The 20966-nt window shown below is 20.0% G+C and overlaps 2 protein-coding genes across 2 annotated transcripts; one reads left to right on the forward strand and one right to left on the reverse strand.

The window, feature by feature from the left end:
- Positions 1–30: 30 nt before the first annotated feature.
- Positions 31–926, forward strand: LOC128956161 (uncharacterized). The gene is made up of 2 exons (XM_054301844.1): positions 31–441; positions 517–926. The coding sequence occupies exons 1-2, from the start codon at positions 61–63 to the stop codon at positions 850–852; spliced, it is 717 nt and encodes a 238-aa protein (XP_054157819.1). The 5' UTR covers positions 31–60; the 3' UTR covers positions 853–926.
- Positions 927–16532: 15606 nt separating this feature from the next.
- LOC128956162 (uncharacterized oxidoreductase YtbE-like) lies at positions 16533–17550 on the reverse strand. Its single transcript, XM_054301845.1, has 2 exons — positions 17512–17550; positions 16533–17450 (listed from the first exon to the last, which is right to left on the reverse strand). Exon 2 carries the CDS (start codon positions 17275–17277, stop codon positions 16642–16644), a length of 636 nt encoding a protein of 211 aa, XP_054157820.1. The 5' UTR covers positions 17278–17450; positions 17512–17550; the 3' UTR covers positions 16533–16641.
- Between the last annotated feature and the right edge of the window lie 3416 nt (positions 17551–20966).

A 20966-nucleotide genomic window follows, 5' to 3' on the forward strand; every position in this document is an offset into this window, starting at 1 on the left:
TATTTCTGATTTTTTAAATATTATAATTATTAATTTAATATTTAACTTTAAGTAACAGTTATGTATAAAATGAATTTATATTTAATTTTAATAATACAATTATCATTATTGATAATATTATCACCAAGCTACATAAATTGTGACTATGCTGCATTGTTAAGGTGCGACAATGGCAAAACAAATTTACAGATAGATTGGGACGGATCGTCAGCTGCCTATACATGCCATCAACCACCGGAACTGTTTCGCCATATACCCAGTTTGACACCAAAACATGAGTGCGACCACATTCCCGATACATACAGAGCTGCACATATATGTATGGATAAGCCTATCTTCTATGACAAAGTGTTGCCCACTCATGAGTCGCATCGACCCATTTGGCCTAAATTTGGTGAATACCGTTATGTACCGCCACAACGATGGGTACATGGTGCAGAGGTAATATAACAAAATTAGACCCAGCTAATTTTTATAAAAAAATACATTTATTTTATTTATTATATATAACATTAGCATGGAGCAGTAATCATGTTGTATCATCCATGCGCTGATAAAACTGAAATTGATATGTTTAAAGATCTGGTGGTCAACTGTATACGCAAACATATAATAACTCCCAATAATCTGTTAGACCCGAGCCGACCATTTGCAATGGTAGCCTGGGGTTGTCGGCTAACAATGAATCGCGTGGACAAAGCAACTGTTATCTGGTTTATTAAAAATTACGGTATGAAAGGACCCGAAGCTGGCTTAGCAACTGATGGCTATTATAAGGAAGCGCTGATCAAAGCGGCAAAAATACCCATTGGTTCAGACATTAATGACTCAAATCTTTGTCCTAATATGTGATTTTTTACGATTATTAATTACATAATAATTTAATAACACAATAAACCTAATTAATTCTAATAAAATAATTATACCATAAAAACATATGTAAATTATTTTAATTAATAATAACATTATTGTAAACTGTGTTTTTTAATTATTATTTTAATTAAAATCTTGCATCGACTATTAAACAATTTTTTTATTAGTGTATGCTTTAAACATATTTAACAGACATTTTTTGTAAAACATTATTTTATTTTTATGGTAATGTTTGCTAATCTGATTAATAGCCTTCTCAGCGATGGTTTAATTGATAATCTAGTAATCAATTAGTAGAAACTTTTACTTATTATTACTTATTGTTAATATATACCGGTATATAAATAAATGAGAAAAAGTGAGAGATTTGTGTGCTATACGAGTAAAAAATATATATTAACATAATTAACACATTATCGGGCAGACCATCACTAGTGGACAGTAATATCTAATCAAAATTTTATTCAAATAATCTTTTTTTTTAATATCTGATATAATAAATCTTAATACAATATTATAATTTTGTTTTTGTAAAACTACATTTAAAATAATAAAAATTAATTTTGTTAATTATTATAATCACAAAATGCTTAATACAGTAAAGTGAGAAAATATTAATTAAGAAATATATTAAACTTTAAAATATGAAAAAATAACAATTTAATTAAAAATCAGTAGTAGTTTTTTTTCACTCAATCAATAGTACTTTAACTCAATAATATAATATAATATTTTTTAAATTATACTTTTAAATATGCCTTAATTAAATCAAATATTTATTTATTTTATGAGAAAATTGTTTAGAAAAATAATTTTATGAGTAGATAGTGTACATTTTGTTACACTTGAAACCGATTAATTATAAGAAAAGTATTATTTTAAATTTAAATTAAAATTTTTATGTAAATAAAAACTTTTACTAATTTTCTATATATTATAACTAATAGTTATTATTATTTAAGTTCGTATAAATAATGTAAATTAAATTAAATATTTAAGACAATTAATTATTTTGTCAAACATGAAAAAATATCATTCCTTAATTTAATCGCTTTATTTATTATGTAATATTTGAATCATCCATTAAATTTTATAAATTGACCTTATAATAAATATTAATATAAGTTTAACTAGGTAATCTTCTATGTACAGTATTTTACTAAAAGTAATTACACAGTGTGCTTGATTACTAAATAAATAAGTACAGTACTTATCATAAAAAAAATTATTATTAAATGATTTTGTCATAAACTTAAAATAAGGCTATTATAAAATTTATTGCTAATATGTTTTTGTAAACTATAACTCCAAGTAATTTATGTATGTAAATTATAATTGATTTTGCATTGAGTTACATAACAAATTTTAAGAGCATATTGTGTATAACTAAGTTCTGACAATAACAAAATATTATGCAACAAAACAGCAATAATATTTTTAATAATAATAATAATAATAACAATAATAAAAAATAATGCTAATAATGATTAATTATTATTTGATAGTTATTGTAAAAAAATTTACATTAAAATTATTATTCATTTTATAAAATATAGTACATGCCATAAACATAATTTAGTAGAAATTCATATAAAAAAAATCACGATTAATTGATTAAAAAAAATATTCAAACAAACATTGATTGATACAAATAATAATAATAATAAAAATATTTCATATATCAATTATATATTTATTATTTTTCTAATGTATTTAAAATTAAAAACTAAACTTATATTTTCATTATAATTAAATTGTAAATATAAATTATATTTTTACAACAAAAATTATTAATATTTTTGAACAAATTTATTGAAGAACTTCCTTAGTATTAGTAATATATATATATCTAATTAATTTTGAACATAATTATAAATAAAGCATATAAATCGTGATATTTGACTAATAAAAAAGTAAATAAATATCAATAATATATATATTAATTATACAGTGTATATATATTTATATATAATTATTAGAATGTATAAATGTAAATATTTATTAAAAAATACAACATTTTTGTGGTTATCCTAATAATTAAGTTTGCTTGTATAATTTTCCTTTAAACCATAATATAACATTAAACAAATATGCTAATTACATAATTAATAATACAAATATAAACATTTAATATAATACTGTACTAATAATGTATTACATAATTTTATAAGAAAAAAATTATGCAACAATTTATAAATTTATGAATAAATAAAGTTGTTATTTGTTGCTATTTATTAGCATATATTGAGTTTATTAGCATATATAGCATACTAAATAAAAAATATTAATTTTATAACTTTTATTTTAAAATAATGCTAATTTTTATGAATAAATAAATGAATAACATCTTTTATTATTTATAAAGATAATTGTGATGTTATCAAAATAAAAATTTATTGTACAAAATAATTTTTATTTTATTATATGTTTATTATAAACTGATAAAAATGATTATCTTTAGTCTGATAAAACTTTATGTTGAAACACAAATAAAAGTGATGATGAGTTTTGAATATAAATGACTGATAAAATAACAATAATGTATGTTATTTAACTTATATAATTTTAAAATAATTAAAAGTTGATAAAAAACTATATATTATAGTTATATAACATAAATAAATTGAATAAGAAATGGCAATAATTAAAAAATAATAATAAATATTTAAATTTATTTTAATTAGTTTTAAAAAAAATCTTTTAATGGATAAAACAGCATATTTTTTTTATTATTTTAAGGAAATACAAATAGTTAAAAGTTTTTTTTAATTAAAAAATATTTATTTTATAACATGTCATATCGTCTGTAATTTGTTTTTTATATATATTATACAATTGGGCAATTGATAAAATCAAAATTAAATGCAAAATAAATATATATATTTTTAAATGAAAGTCTGAAGACAATGTTGTTATAGATATATTAAATTTTAAATAAATGTATAATTAATAATTACAACATTATTCAATATATTTATTATTTTTTAAAATTTATATATTAGTTTTTTCTATAATAAAAATCAAATATTAGTACATATAAATGTACATAAAATATTGTAAAAAATTTGGTTTATTTACTAAAGATTCACTAATTATTTACTACACAATGATGAGTAACAATACTAATTATTATTATTATTATTTTTTAAAAAAATGTTTATTTTCGCTTTCACTTTAATTTCTCAACTAATTTTAGGTCATCTAATGAATTACAGTATAGAAATCTTTATATAATTTTTTCACTGAATATAAATGTCTTTTTTTAAATAATATAATATAAATAATATGTGGGACAGAAAACATTGACTTAAATACAATGAAATATAAATGATGATAATATATAGACATTTTACTTAGATTTTTAACGTAAAAATAACTTTCTTATTGTAATGATTAATAAAAATAATAGTATAATAAAAATTCAATTAACTTTTTATAATCCGTTTACGGTATTAAAGGTGTGATTAATATACAAAATATTTAGATTTTACCATTGAATTCATGTATTTATTATAATGAACTCATTTTTGAAAAAACAGTGTCTATTAGTAATCTTATTGTAAAATAAAATAAAATTTGTTTAAAATTAAACAAAACAAAAATAATACGTTGATGTATTAGACAATTTTGATGTATTAGTTTCAGTCAATAATATAATATACAAATAGTGAATTTAAATTGACAAAATTATAATTATTTTTTCTATACTAAAACATAATTGCTAAGTATTTCCTTAAAATGATCAATTTTTGACATTTGAAAATAATAAAAAAACAAATTGGTTTTTAATTTAATATTTTAAAATTAAATAATATTTTTATATGATGATTAGTCAGCATTTAGAAATTGTTTAATTTATTTTAATGAAAAAATTATATAKATATATATATATTATTTGTATTTATTAATTATTATTAAATAAATACATTATATTTTTTAAGAAACTTTATTAAATTACTGTACAGTATAACGTTGCGATATTATTGAAATGTTTAATAATAATTTAGTGAAATACTGTATTATAATTTTAATAGAAATAATAATATATAATAAAAAAACTATCAGTAGTTGTCTGCCAGCAAACAAACAAAAAAACCTGTCATAAAGTTAAAACTATAAACCATTAAAACAACATTTAAATAGCACTTCAAACATATCGATATAAACAAACAAAAAAAACATATCAATAGAGATAATTGGTATGTGTTTAGGGCATGACTTTCTACTACAGTGTAAAACATTAATATAAATATCACAACTAAATATAATATAAGTGAAAGTAATATGAAATATAAATGTTATGTTAGAAACAAAAAAAAGTAACAAAAATTGATGGATTATTTTTAAACACCTAAATTATATGAACTATTTATAAATATTACGATATATTATATATATAATACAACAGGAAAGTTGGTTTTTTAGTTGCAATTTTTTGAACGCTTTTTGAAAATTAATTGTGAAATAAAAATAATACCACAAAATACTTATATATAGATATAGACTATATTGTAAAATATAAAAATTAATTAATGTTCTTCACATACAAATAAAATTAAATACTGTATAAAAGTTAGTATAATACTGTATATACATGTTTTATACCGGTATATAAATATAAAATATCAAAATTTATTATTTTTTCTTAAATAGTAGTTAAACTTGTATTTAGATCACATGAACCAAACAAACAAAAAAATWATTATTTTATGTAAAAGATTTCAACTGAGCTTTACTTTTTTTTTAACGAGTCAATCAAAAATTTAAAAACATTGGATTTTCCTTAAAAAAATTATATAGCTATTCACACAAATTATAATTATATATAAAAATTTATGTATTCATAAAAATACAGATGATTTTTTAAGATTATAATGTTAAGTTTATATAAAACAATTTGTGTGTTATGTGGAGCATTTTCAATACACGTGATATCCCAGTAATCTTATAATAATAATTTATATTCAATATATTTTTTTAAAAAAAAACTTTCCCATATATTTGAATAAAATAAATATTAGTTTTCAAAAAAGGACTTATAATTATCTATAATATTATCAATATTTTATACTCAATATTCAATACACAAATTATGTATTGTACTGTACTATATGTATAATTTAAATAATTATAGCAAATAAATTTATACAGTATATTCAGTGTAATATACATACACATTATTTATTATTATTATTTATTATAATATTTAATATTTTCTAACAGGGAAAGTCTTTTAAATAAATATTTTGCAAAAATTTATATTCAAAAAGCATAGACTACTGAGATTTAGTCGTCCAGGAAATATCATCCATAAAATACAATCCCAATGGACCAGACATGAGAGACATGACTGCCCAAAAGCTATACTAACCCACACACAAACACATACACAGTATATTTAGCACATATAAACTTAAATTAAAAATTGGTAAATGCTTTTAAGCCTATTAACAACATATGTATTTGTGTGAAAATTTGGATTAATATATAAATATATAAATACAATATATATATAATATATATATTACATGATTAATCAACAGTTAAAATATATAGGTTATCATATTATTTACGTAAACAATATTAACCGGAATACTATGTTATATTCAATTTGTTTAGTAAATGTTTGAAAAAATTATTAAAGTGAAAATAACCACAAAATTGTTTAATAATAAATTATAAGTTGATTTTTGAAATTGTTAATTATATTGGTATATTTAATTTAATAGTTTGCTATAAAGCTTTTTGTATTTATTTATATAAAATTACGCTTTGTAAATTGTCCATATAAAGATAATAAATAAAAAAATAAAAAAATAGATAAATTATTATTACAATATATATAAATTTAATAAAAATAAAGTAACAAATATTTTAATTATAATAATATTTGATAAATGCTCAAAAAAGTATTTAAATTTTATTTTTATCAATAAACTAAAAACAACAAAATTTACTTAATATTTATAGAAATTTTTTTATTATTTTTATAATCTTTAAAAAATTAAACCAATTTTTTAAAAAACAATTTGTTAATGATTAATCTTGATAACTTTCTTATTTATAATAACTAATATAATGCAATACATAAACTAATTATGTTTTATTAGAAATTGTTTATTGAAGTTATATTATATAATTGAATATAAAAATAAAATAGTTGTAAAAAAAATTTACTTTTTATAATAACAAAATTTTAATAAATGATAATCAAATATTTTTAATTATCTGCAAATGGGATTATTTTTTTAAAAAAACATTAATATAAATTATTTCTGAAACAACCTTTATTGTTTTAATATTAAAATTTAATGTTTTAAACTATTAATGCATATTAATTATTTTATATACATTAATTTATGTATTTAATTTTTCATGTAATAAAAAAATATAATTAATAAGCAAAATTAATATCGTTTAAAATTGCTTATATTGCATTTATATAAAGTATAATTGATTATAATTAAACACGATTTAAATAAATAAAAATTATTTATTATTTTTTATATTTTAAATTTTACTCAAAATTTTAGCATTATCTTTAATTTTTAAAATAATAAAAAAAAATAATTTTTTATTATTAATATTTAACTTATGGACACAAAAGAATTATGAAAATAACAAAGAAAAAGAAAAAATTATTTTATTTTACTTTTTATTGTATTTAATATATCAGACTGTTATTGTATTAAATCTCAAAACAGCCTTCAAATGACCTCAAAATTTATATCAAATTTTTTGTTGTTGAAAATTATTTCATATTATTTTCTTATTCTCCCATATCTTCTATTAATTAATAATTATTATAATTTTGAAAACTCACTTAAATGTTATTTTTTAAAATAATTACATCATTTAATATCTATCTATCAATTTTCTCTCTTTCTTTCTAAACTTAAAATTATTTATATTCTTATTATTATTACTTCTACTCTTCCATTATTTTTCAATCTTTTTAAAAATAATTACTAAAATAATAAATATTTATTAGATTTATTAAAGGTATTGTAATGGAAAACAATTCAAACATTTGTCTTTCATTTACTATTAAACTAATTTTATAAAATTAAATAAAAATATGTTATATATATATATATATAAACAATGCTTTTCATTGTATTTAGTTAATTAGTAACTAGAAAACTATATAATTGTAAATTGAATTAATATTACGATAAATGTTTTCTTATGAATCATTATTGTTATTCTAATTATTTTATAAATATATAAAAATTATATATAAATGCATTTAATAAACTCATTTTAGAGGTTATGTATGAATAAAATAATAAAAAATAATACATACAAATGTAATGTAACAATAATTTTATTTATATAGAGTATAAAGATTTAATATTTTTAATAGACTAATTAAATTCTCATAATTTTGACGAATACTTAATTAACTATTACCTATCAATAAATGTGTATAGAATATGTATAATATTTCATGAAAACATTATATTATATGCCATATATATTGCTAACCAATTGTTGTTATTATATTACAAAATTATATGTTATAGATATGCACTTTTTAACGTAACTTCAATGATTATATTGTAGATGCAGTACAATATAATTATTAATTTTAAAAAATAACAATAAAATTAACACCAAAAAGACACTCATTGTATGTGTTTGTATAATATATTGCATAAAGACATGGATGAATTGGTGTCTCAAAAATAATTTTATTATTATTATTAGTTGTTGGATACACTCAAAAAATTATTTGAGTTCAGAAAGACTTAATTGTCTCTTTTTTAAAAAAAAAACTTTAAAAGTAGTTCAAGGATTTGATTATCTCTTTTTATAATAAAAAACGCGCTTAAAATAAATTTTAAAATAAATATATATACTATCTATAAATTTTTGTCAAAATATTTTAATAAATATCTAAAGTGAATCGTACTGTATAACTATCGATACTTTATTATACTTATTATAGCTACAGGTACTGTATATTATTGATAGATATCATATATTGAAATATGCAGTACATATCTAGTAGTAGTAGTTATTACACAAATGAGGTCTCAATAGTAAAGAAATAATTTGTTTTGAAATGACTTAAATAGCTGTCATTTTTATTACAATTAAGTAATAATTGATAGTTAAGGTCTCTGTCTCTGAAAACATTAAGACATTTTTTATTTTAGTAAAAAAAACTTTTGTCTTTTATATATAAAATATTTATTATATATATATGCAGTATATATATATAATATAAAATCTCACTTTCAAAATTTATGTTTTCAAACATACATTGAGATTAAATAAAAAAATTTGGAAAAATTTTTGCGTTGAATATTTGAATACCTTTGGGGCAAAAAATTGTTACGCGTTTTGGGTGGAGTTCCTACCAATCCATAGGAAAGGGAGTTTAATTTATATATAAATATATATATACTTTAGTATTTATATTTATATATATAACATTAAATATATATAATTTAAAAAGAAAGTTTGTGTTAAAAATTATTAAACTCATGAAATCATTTATAATTATTTTCACTTAACATACAGTTATAATGTTTTTAGCGGAAAAATTAGGTGCCTTTTAACATCATGTAATAGTATTGTAATTTAATGTACCATGTATAAATATAATTTACTAAATATTACTAATAATATAAATATATTTTTTAATATATGCACACAATTTTGAAAAAACACTATTTGAATATTGAATGAACTATAAATAATTTATACTAATAAATAGCAATATTATTTCAACACATAATATTTAAAAAACTATTTTTATAATAATTATTATCGAAAATCAGTTAAACAGAAACAAAAAATTGTAACACATTTTTGTGGAAATAAAGGAAAAAACAAAAAAATTTTGATTGTTATTAGTTAGACAATACATAAATAGAAATTAATTATCAAAACTGTTTTTCATTATCTTATATAAGCAAAAAAATAAATCAAAAATCATAGTTATTATCATTTAGTTTGGATAATTCGTGATTTTTAAAATCTTTTAATTTTTCAATATTATTATATAATATTATAACAAAAAATTTATTATTATTAATATAGATTTTCGTGATATTATAGATGCCTTAAAATAATTTTGTTTAGTACATCTATTTAAAGAAAGTTTGTGAAACTATTAAAAAAAATATATTTATATTGAAATATAAATACTATACTCTATAATAAATAATAATTATAATAACAAATAAATATAATCTATAAACAAATAATAATAAAATATTACTGTTTTATATAATATTTAATAAGCTTACATATTTAAAAATAAACGCTTAAACAATCATTTAGATTTTATCAGTACATATCTACATAATTATAAATGTTAATCACAAAAAGCAACTGTAATTACATGATTTATGCTTAATTAACAATGATTTTTTTTTGTTATATTATTATTATAATTATTATTTAAAAAATACATTTAATTTTATTTTAGTGATAATATTTATATAATCTATTAATTGATTATTTTTTTATAAACCAATCACTTTGATTAATCACTTGTAACGCTTGAAATAAATTGCACTTTTTTCGAGAAAACTAATTTAATACGAATTTATATTATTTTAAAGTTTAGAAATTATTTTTTAAATTTTATTTGTTTGTAATATAGTATGTGAAACCATATAATCATCGCTACAAACATATAATAGATATATACATTACAAATAAAAATTTAGTTAAAATATAGTGAAAATGTGTGTTTGAATTCAAATCTATCCGAAAAACAACAAAAGTTAAAGATTAAAGTCTCGATTGAAATCACGATTTTAAGTATAAAAAAAATATTAAATAAAATAAATTTGTTTTATCGTTACTTTCATTTTACACAAATGTTTTATGTGTCAACTGATTATTGGTTTTATGATTGCGTTTAATGGATTTAATAATTTTTGTTTTTGAATATTATTATTATTATTATTTGTTTGTTATTTTTGTTGTTTTGCAGCAAAACAAAGTTTAAACAATTTTTTCTTTAGACATATTCAAATATAAATATTATAAATTTGAAGTTTATATTTATAATATTAAAATAAATATAATATTTTAATTTATTTATGACTTGTTTCCTACCTAAAATATATCATGAAGATTAAAGTTGAATAAATTATTTTATATTGTAAAAAATATATGACAATTTTGTATATAATATTTATAATGGCATTATAACAGACATTTAAACATTTATTAGTTATATAACATTAATTAAAATATCATTTCTATAGGCTATAGACTGAGAAACATTTTGAATAAAATATTTTAATTTTGAATATTATTTGTTGTTATTTTTATGCTAAATGCCTGAATGTATTGAATAACACGATATAAACATTTACTGTATTTTTAAATACAATTATACAAAATATTTGTAAATTTATTGCAATTATAATTTAATATAATTATAATTTATTATGTTATATATTATATCATATATAAAATTATATTGAACTTACCATTTGATTGTAAAATAAATGATAAATAAAGTATAGTTTTGATTAACTTCTTAATAATAATCATATTTGTTAAGTTTAATTAAAAAACAAAATATTACAAACAATTGAAATAATTATTATTAATTTGATGCCACATTAATTATAAATAAAAACATTTTAATAGCAATTGAGTGCTAATTAATTCACAAAATAATTTTTTACACAAACATAAACAATAACAAAAATAAAAGTTATTTATTAATTAAATTTAGATAAATAACATTGATTTAACAACACGTTTATTAAAGCTAATATTTGCCGATAAATTATTATTATTAGTTAATTAATTATTATTATTAATAATGTATAATAAAACGTAACATTTGCCCATTCAAGTCATTTTTTAATTAACACATTTTATAAACGAAATAAATTAAATCAAAATAATTAGACGCCTTTTTCCATGAAATAACATAACTTAATATTGATATCAAAAAATGTTTTTTGTATCAAAACTTTTTACTACAAATACAAACAGTCCTCCCGGCTTGTGATTGCCGACAACCACCACAACTAACTGTGCGCTTCAGAAGCTAACTGTGCGCTAATACGCACACATATGTGACGCTTAAAAAATGGGATCAAATGAAATTGAGATTAACTATACGGTTGCCGTTTACAGGTATTTATTGCTTAGGCAGTCAGTCATATATGTGTAGATATAGTTTATATATATATATAAATTTATATATAATATATATATATAAGATAGTATCATATACTGTATACCTGTACCCACTATATTCAAGTAATATTAATTTCCAATACCAACAGTGCTTTCGCCTGTATTATACAGTCACTGAAACGGTGAGAACCTGTTTATCAAACGGTGCTTATAGTCAATGAAGTGTCACTTTTTTTTGAATTTTTTTTCGAAAGCACTGTTATCTCAGATATTTTCGAGTAATGTCTTCAACAAAACAAACATTTTTTGCAACAAAAAATATATATATGATATATAAGAAATAATTATTGCAATTATTTTTTTATATGTGTTATTGTTGTGTTGTTAAACAAGTATTATAAGTGACACATTCAGAGACATACATAACAATAATAAAAATATATTCAAAAGCGATTAAGCGTTATATAAATGGTTGTATAATTAGTTTATTAAGTCAAGTGAATGATTGTACTTTATTTTCATAGATGATCGCCCATCCCCTCCCCTCCCCTCTTAACAAACCTCTTATTATTTGAAAATATACCATATATTACATGCCATATAATTTATAGTTTAATTTGATATATTAATCTCATTTAGTTTTATTAAATATCAGAATTTTAGAAATATTTGTCATAATTGAAAAGATTTAGTTTAAAAATATTAAATTTTTTAAGTGCTTTATAAAATTATCATAACTATAAACTAATAACTATATTAGTAAATATAATATTTGTATAAATTGTATTAATAAAGAAATTATAATAAAATTGCATTTAGATTTAACATGGTTAATTGGTAATTATTTTATGCATTAAAAATATGGAAAATTATATTTTATAAGTAGATAAAAATTATACTATAGTTAGCTAACAAATCTAATCTCTAATCAAAAACAAATTAATTTCATATCAAATATTTAATTGTTTAAACTAAAACATTTAATGATTTTTTACATAATATTTATGATATAAAAATCGAAATATTTGATCCATATTTGGAAAATAATCAATATATTATTTATTTAAAAAGTGCATAAAAAATTATTTTATTTATAAAAAAAATCACTCATTAAATACATAATAATTATTTTGAATAATACGGTATAATAAAAAAAAATCAATCGATAATACCATGACATTTAGTCACAATGGAGTTCACACACAAATGTTATATTATAGATACCTGTGCTCTCAAAAAATGTTTTATCACTAATACATTTTGGACACACTGTGTTATTTGGTGTGTTTGCCCACAATTTTATGTGTCAATCCAAATGAGACATTTATATAAATTAAAATTCATGTACTTAAAAAGTAAAAATCATAATAATATAACTGTATATTTATATTTAATATATTTTTAAAATATATTAATATAAATATAATAATTATATTAAAAATAAGTTTTAAATTAATCTTTATAATTAAAATTTTAAAAGAAAAGTTTAATGATTTTAATGATTAATTGAATTACAGATAAAATTTTAAAAATTAATTTATTTTATATATAAATACTGTATATTTATAGTTTTTTCATTAATAAAATTTATTTCATTTCAATTTTATATGTACTAAAAAAATATTTTTTTGAATGATTTAATTAATATTATTTGTTGTATTATTAATATACTGTATATATATATATATATAAATATTATTATTTATTTACGGAAATTATAGCATTGAGATAATGTAGTATTAGACAATAATTTATATAATAAAAATAACTTTTTTATATAAATCATATTTATATAAATAATTTTAAATTATATTTTTGTGATAAATATTATAAATTTAAAATCCTTTAATAGCGATTTAAATCTAAAAATATCATATTTACAAACAATATGATGTGTTATGTTTTCATACATATTTACAAAATCTAATTATCAGTACATTAATAATACCTGTAAATAAATTATGGTATACCGTATAAGCAACTTATATACAGCAAATTATACGGCAATTATAACCGTAACAATAATAATGAGTTTATTTTTATATCAAAAATTTTAAGGTGAGTTATAATATCATGTATTATTACTGTATATATGATATGTTAGTTATATTGCCAAAAATGGATCAAATTTTTTCTGTCTGATAATAGCACCATATATTACAATACATGTATGTGTGGGATAGCTTAGCTAATAGTACACACACTATGTTATTAAATAAGGAGCGGGTATTATATAATATTAAAATAGAAATGAATACTGCATTTTAAAATGCAATAAATTATATTACACTATGTTTAGTACTGAAAAAGTATTATAAAATTTTAATAGTTGTTTGTATATATTTTTTTATTATTTTTCTATTTGTGTATATTTATATTATCATTTGTCATAACAATTTGAATTAAAATTGCCAACTAAAAATTTATCAAACTACTAATTTGATTATTAATGAAAAAATATTAAAGCAAAATTTACAATTAAATTTATTTTTAATTACAATAATTGTAAAACTGCAAATCTAACAATATCTTACAAAACTAATAAAATATAATGATTTATTTGAATATATATTGTTTATTTACTATAAATGTATAGTTATAAATTTTTCTTTAAATATAATTAATTATAAAAATATAGATAATATTTAATTTAAAAGCTTATATATTACCCTGATTAGGTTAATAATAAGTTAGGTTAGTTATAATAACTAAGCTAATAATAAGTTATAAACAATTGTCATCTATTGACAATGTGATCAGTTGGCAACCCTATTTTTACTTAAAACAAGATATTATTATAAAGTAAAAAAATAAATTTAATTATTACAGTAGTTTTAAGTTTAAATAAATATATTATATTATATCTATTGATTTTTTTATATAAAGTTGATTTAATTAAGTGGTTATTGAATGTAAATTTATAAATTATATTATAATTTAAATATTTATTACTTTTACTCACAACTACTTAAACACAAAACCCACAATTTATTGTACCATTACTTAGCTTTTTATACTAATAGTAAAATTTATTTTATTTTTAATGTTTTAAATGATTACTATCCACACCTCACTTAATATTTTTTATAAATAGTAAATTTAAGTATTATATTTTACTTAATTGTTTTATTTTTGCAATACTAAAATAGACTAAAGAAATCTAATATTTTAAATAAAATATTTTTATATAATATACAAATACATACAGAATATCTGTTTTTAAAAGAATATTTTAGTTTATATTAGTTATTATATTAGTTTATATTTTAGTGTATATTTAATAATTAATTACTGTAATATACTGTATATATTGTACTATAAACTTTTATATGTATTTTCAATAAATGACTAAAATTTAAATAATTGTAAAAACAAATTTAATAATATTTTTAAAATAAAAAAACAGATTTATATTATATATGTTTATTTTTAATAGGTTTTATTAGTTATAATCAATTTATTAAATTTTCTTTTTGTTGCATTATTAATAAATAACTAATATAACAAACGCATATATTGTATAAGTTATAACTAATTTTTTAATTAATTAAACGCACTTTCCCTTTACTCCCGGACCAAATGGTCCTGAAAGTCCACACCTGCCTATAGGACAACAAACTGGTGCACAAAATACCATACCATCTCCACATCCACCACTACAGTCTACTAATACCATAGAGGCTTATCAACCATAATAGATAAAAAAATAAATTTGTTTAAATTATATAATATATATATATATATTGTTATAGAAAATGATTTCAATTATTATTATTATTATAATTATTTCCATACAATATTACATACCGACAACAACTACGATGAGAACAATCAGTGAAAAAAATCGCAACATTTTTACAATTGTTTTTTTGCAATTAAAGATAATATGCTTAACTGTTTACCAATTTTTTTTATACTTTAGTTTTGTTGGCGCAATGATATAACAATTTTTATATTATGCTAATAAACGTTTCTTAATCTATTAGTTAATAGTAATTAACTGATTTATAATGAAATTGTTATTACAATGAAAATATTGATTAATCTACAATTTAAATTTACTTTATAACTTATTAATTTTGACATTGAAATAAATTAATGTCTAAATGACTTTTAATTATTAAAGACATTTTAAGAAATGTAATATTTTTTTGAAAAAAATAATAAAATGTAATATTATATATGCATAAGATTTACTGAATTGAAATAAAATAAGCAAAATTTTTACAAAAATTATTTCATTTTGAAATAAATAAATTAAAAATGTTTTTTTTAAATAATTTTTTTATAAAAATTAGTTTATATCATATATTGATGCTGAAACAACATAAAAAATAATACATTGATACAGTTATTAATTGCACTTAAAATTAAACTGTTGAAAATTATAAAAATTAATTTACAGTATTATCAAAATTATAAAATCACAAAATTATAGTATTTTAAGTTATTTACTCAAAAACTGATATAAATTAGTGAACATGAGTTAGAAATAAATTCATTACAATTTATTGTATAAAATAGTAACCCTTTAGTCCAATAAACATAAACATCAATAACTAACTGATTAAATCAATAAAAAAATTAAAAATCAAAGTAATGCTAAAATATAAAATTCAATGTAAATAAAGTGTAATACAATTATTAACCCCAAAAATCAATGAGATTTATTTGCGGCATTGAGTGTATAATCTCCATATCCTTATCATTTAGTTTGAAGTCAAAAACAGAAAAATTTTCAATAATACGCTTAAGTTTAGTACTTTTAGGTACGACCACTAGTCCTCTCTGCAGTTGCCATCTAATCATTACTTGTGCCGCACTTTTATTATAGCGCTGACCCATAGCTACAAGTGTGGGATCTTTAATCATTGATCCGGTGCCCAGCGGTGACCAACCGGCAACAACTATACCTTGTTTTTGACAATAGTCTACTGTTTCGTCCTGATTGAAACCGGGATGTATGCGAATGTGATTAACGCTGGGCTTAATCACTGCTTTAGTCATAAGTGTCTCAATTTCTGCCGGTTTAAAGTTGGACACACCTATCGAACGGGCCATTCCTTGTTCGCGGGCCCACTCAAGTGCCCGATAGATGTCTGAATTGTCTTTTAGCGGCCATTTTATGCTAACTAAGTCCAAGTATGTGGTGTTAAGAGCCAGCAAAGCATTTCGGATGGCATTTTGTGTGCGCCTGTAGTTCGAGTTTTTTGGCCAAACTTTGTACACAAGGTATATGTCTTTTCGTGTCAGGTTTTTTTCGGCAAACACCTCCTGCATAGCCTGTCCTACCTCTCGTTCATTATGGAAGAACCAGGACGTGTCGATATGGTTCCAACCCTGTCGTAAGCCGTCCTTTATGGCGTCGACCAATTTCTGTCCCTCAGCTTGCCAGGTGCCAAATCCGAGCACCGGTATCTTATAACCATCATTAAGCTTGATTGTCGGTACGGCTGGACGGGTATAATTTTACATAAAATTTTTAAATAACATTATTCATTTCATATTACTTACAAGTTTTATTAATATTTCCTAAACACTCTACACATGTATTTAAATATATTAATAGTAAAATATATACATATTTCATAATCAAAAACATGTTTTAGTTGTTTTTATACATAAATTTACTAGTGTTTTATAATTAATAATTTATTAATTATATATATAAATTTATACAATAAAATTATTATGTTTTACTAAGCTTGATAAAACAATTGCTGTAATATTTAACTAAATTATTTTGCTATATGTATGATATATTGCTGTACAATATTTTTACAATAACGTTGTTCACAAAAATAAATATTATTAAATTTAAAGAAATGTAATCAAGGTTATCATACATAGATTTAAGCAATTTGATGCAACTAAACATTAAGTCATTGAAACTTGTTATTAATCTTAAAATATTCAGGTATTTTTTAATTTTAAGGGAAATTACCAATAATAGAGTATTAAATTTTTTTTATAAATATAGGTATAGATAAAAATTTAAGTGACACTTATCTTACTTAGTTTATCAATAATATGGTATAACTATGTCTATAATACTGTTTGATATCTCTAATAAATTAAATAATGTAATATAGTATTTATTTTAATGCATAAATAATTGTAAATGTAAAGTAATTATATTTTAAAACTTTTCTATAAATTGAAATATATATATACAGTATATATATAGACTCTATATATAGAGTATGAAAAAGTTAATATTTTAAAAATTTTATTTATAAATTAGCTATTTAATAAAATATTTTATTAATTAGCTACTAGAAATTTTAGTAGGATATAATATTACAATACTATCTATAAAATTATATTATATAGCAATTAATATCTTAATCCCTAAACTGAAATTAAAAGTAATTAGATAACAATTTTTATATCCTGTTATACATAAATGAGCCAAATTATAAATTTATATATATATATTAACATTAAATTTTAAAATTACTAAATATAAATTTATTTTTAAAAAATTAAATATTAATTTTACTCAAATCACAAGTCACCATAAATTATGTTTCAAATTTACTATTAAATATTGTTTGGATAATTACAAAATAAAAAATAACAATTGAAGAGTTATCACCATTAGAGTTGGTCACCTCCTTAATGATCTATTTGTAGGTATAATTAACAAAACAATGAATAATACAAATTTACTGATAATCTAAATGTTTTACTATTGTTTTTAGATCACATTAATTGATTAACATATAATAATACTATATATATAAGTCAATAAACAATAAAAAATAGAGCAATCGATAAACAATTTTTATAATAAAAAAATAGAAGTTATAATTAATTTAAGTTTTTAAAAATTAAATTAAAAATTAATATTATAACAGATTAAATAAAGATGAAAACATTATTTATTTTAATATTAGTATTTGTTATAATAAATTATATGTTTGATACACTCAATGGCTTTCCCACATCAATTGATTCAGTCGTCAAAGAGGATAGACGTATCAATCATCGTATCAAAGGTGGTCGACCCGACTATTGTGTCTATCTATGCAAACATCATCCCGAAGACGGCGGTCCCTATTGTCGATGCGATTGTGTGAGTAGTAATAATACAAAACATTTGTTTTTTTTATAATTATCTAATTTTTTTTAATAAATAAATTACTTTAAGCCACCGTTCAATTATCAGAATAAAAACAAAGAGTTTTGCAAAGAATATCAACATTTTTAATTATTAGACTAATTTTAATGATATATATATAAAGTTTGTTTTTATTCTTTAAATTATTTATTTACACATTTAATTGAAATTATTACTGAAATTAATAAATAAATAATTATAAATCAGTTTTCATAACAGTATAATACGAGTCAGTTATGTATAAATAATCTGAATTAACATTAACTGTACCGGTATTGTCATCATCTTTATAGTCAATGCCTGGATAATCATAAGCGGTTAGTTCATCATAAGCACCGGTAGTCTCATTATCATCTTTAGACTGTTCTCTGATGTTTTCGTAATAATTATCAGTGTCTTCATTGATGTCGTAATAGACTTTGTCGTAAATATTGGAAACACTTTTTTCTTTTAAATGGCTTTTATTTTTTGCGAAATTTCGGCGCTTATTGTTTTGGGCTCTTATTGTATAACAAATCAAAAACATTATAATTAAAACAGAAAATAATAGAATTGTTGATAATATGTAAATAATAAATCTGGAAACTGATGGCGTATTGATGTCATCTTTGTTGATAAAATCAATCATACATTTGGGTTTTGTATGATTTGATAGACCCGTCCACTGACCCGACCGGCACTCAACTCTGTCAAGTCCTTGCAATACATATTGGGTTTCATTACTATAAAGAGATCTGTTTTGTAATGTATTGCACGAAAGATTAACAAAAATTCCTTCGGGAATATATTTCTGTCCCGTTATTCCCGTTATAACCGATTCATAAATTACATCAACAGACTCGTCATAACTATCTTTTGTTAATAGTTTACAATAAGATTTGAGTATACATTGGGGAAAGTTATCCAACCATTTTCCATATGTATTGCACACAACTTGCGAATTGCCATCTAATATATACTGACTATCTTTGCATTGGTAATCAACGTAACTATTATTTATACTGACATTCATAGTATTTGGTATATCTGGTTGACCGCACTTTTGCGGAAAATGATAAACACGTATATTACACAAATAAATCAACAGTATATGTGAAAAATGACTTTTCTCAATGAATAGTAATTTAAACATAAAATAATTAGAAATATAGTGATTATTGATGCATTCAAAATCTGCTGTCAAATGATCGGGACTGTCCTCATTGTCATTGTCGAGGAAATGGACATTAGTTAGCATACATTCCTCATTAAAGTTTTCATTAAGAGATGTTTTAATTATGACATCTCTATTAATAAAATGTTCCTTAAGATTATTGGCATATAATTGGATCCGCAAGTAATGTATTTCCACAATCGATGATAATTCAAATTTAAAAATCCCTTTATTATTTGTGGAGTGAAGCCAACCGTGACAGTTGACCGGTGCCCGACCGGGTGGGGTATAGGCGCCCTCAGAGTTGTGCACATCATTTAGCTTATACTCAAAAGAGGGAAATGTGTAATCAAGAAGCGTTTTCTTTATTGTTGTCAAATGTGTTGAATTAAGGTAATTGATAGCTAGAGTGAAATATATTTTATTTTTAAATAAAAAAAAATACTGCTAATAAAATTTTAATTATTTAATATAATTACCACAACGCGGGACACTACCCGTCCAATATCCGTCAATACATTCCCGCTTAGAATTACCGACTAATACATTGAGATCATCACTGCATTTGTACGAAACTATTGTATTGTTTTTGTATAACTCATGTGAATATAAACTAATATCACTATTATTATTATAATCACCAAAAATAAAACTATCATTATTTTTATTATAAGACAAACTATACAATAAACC

This window comes from Oppia nitens, unplaced genomic scaffold (genome assembly GCF_028296485.1).
Source record: "Oppia nitens isolate AA-2021 unplaced genomic scaffold, nextdenovo-longstitch-racon4-pilon3 scaffold2_pilon_pilon_pilon, whole genome shotgun sequence".
Taxonomy (NCBI): Eukaryota; Metazoa; Arthropoda; class Arachnida; order Sarcoptiformes; family Oppiidae; genus Oppia; species Oppia nitens.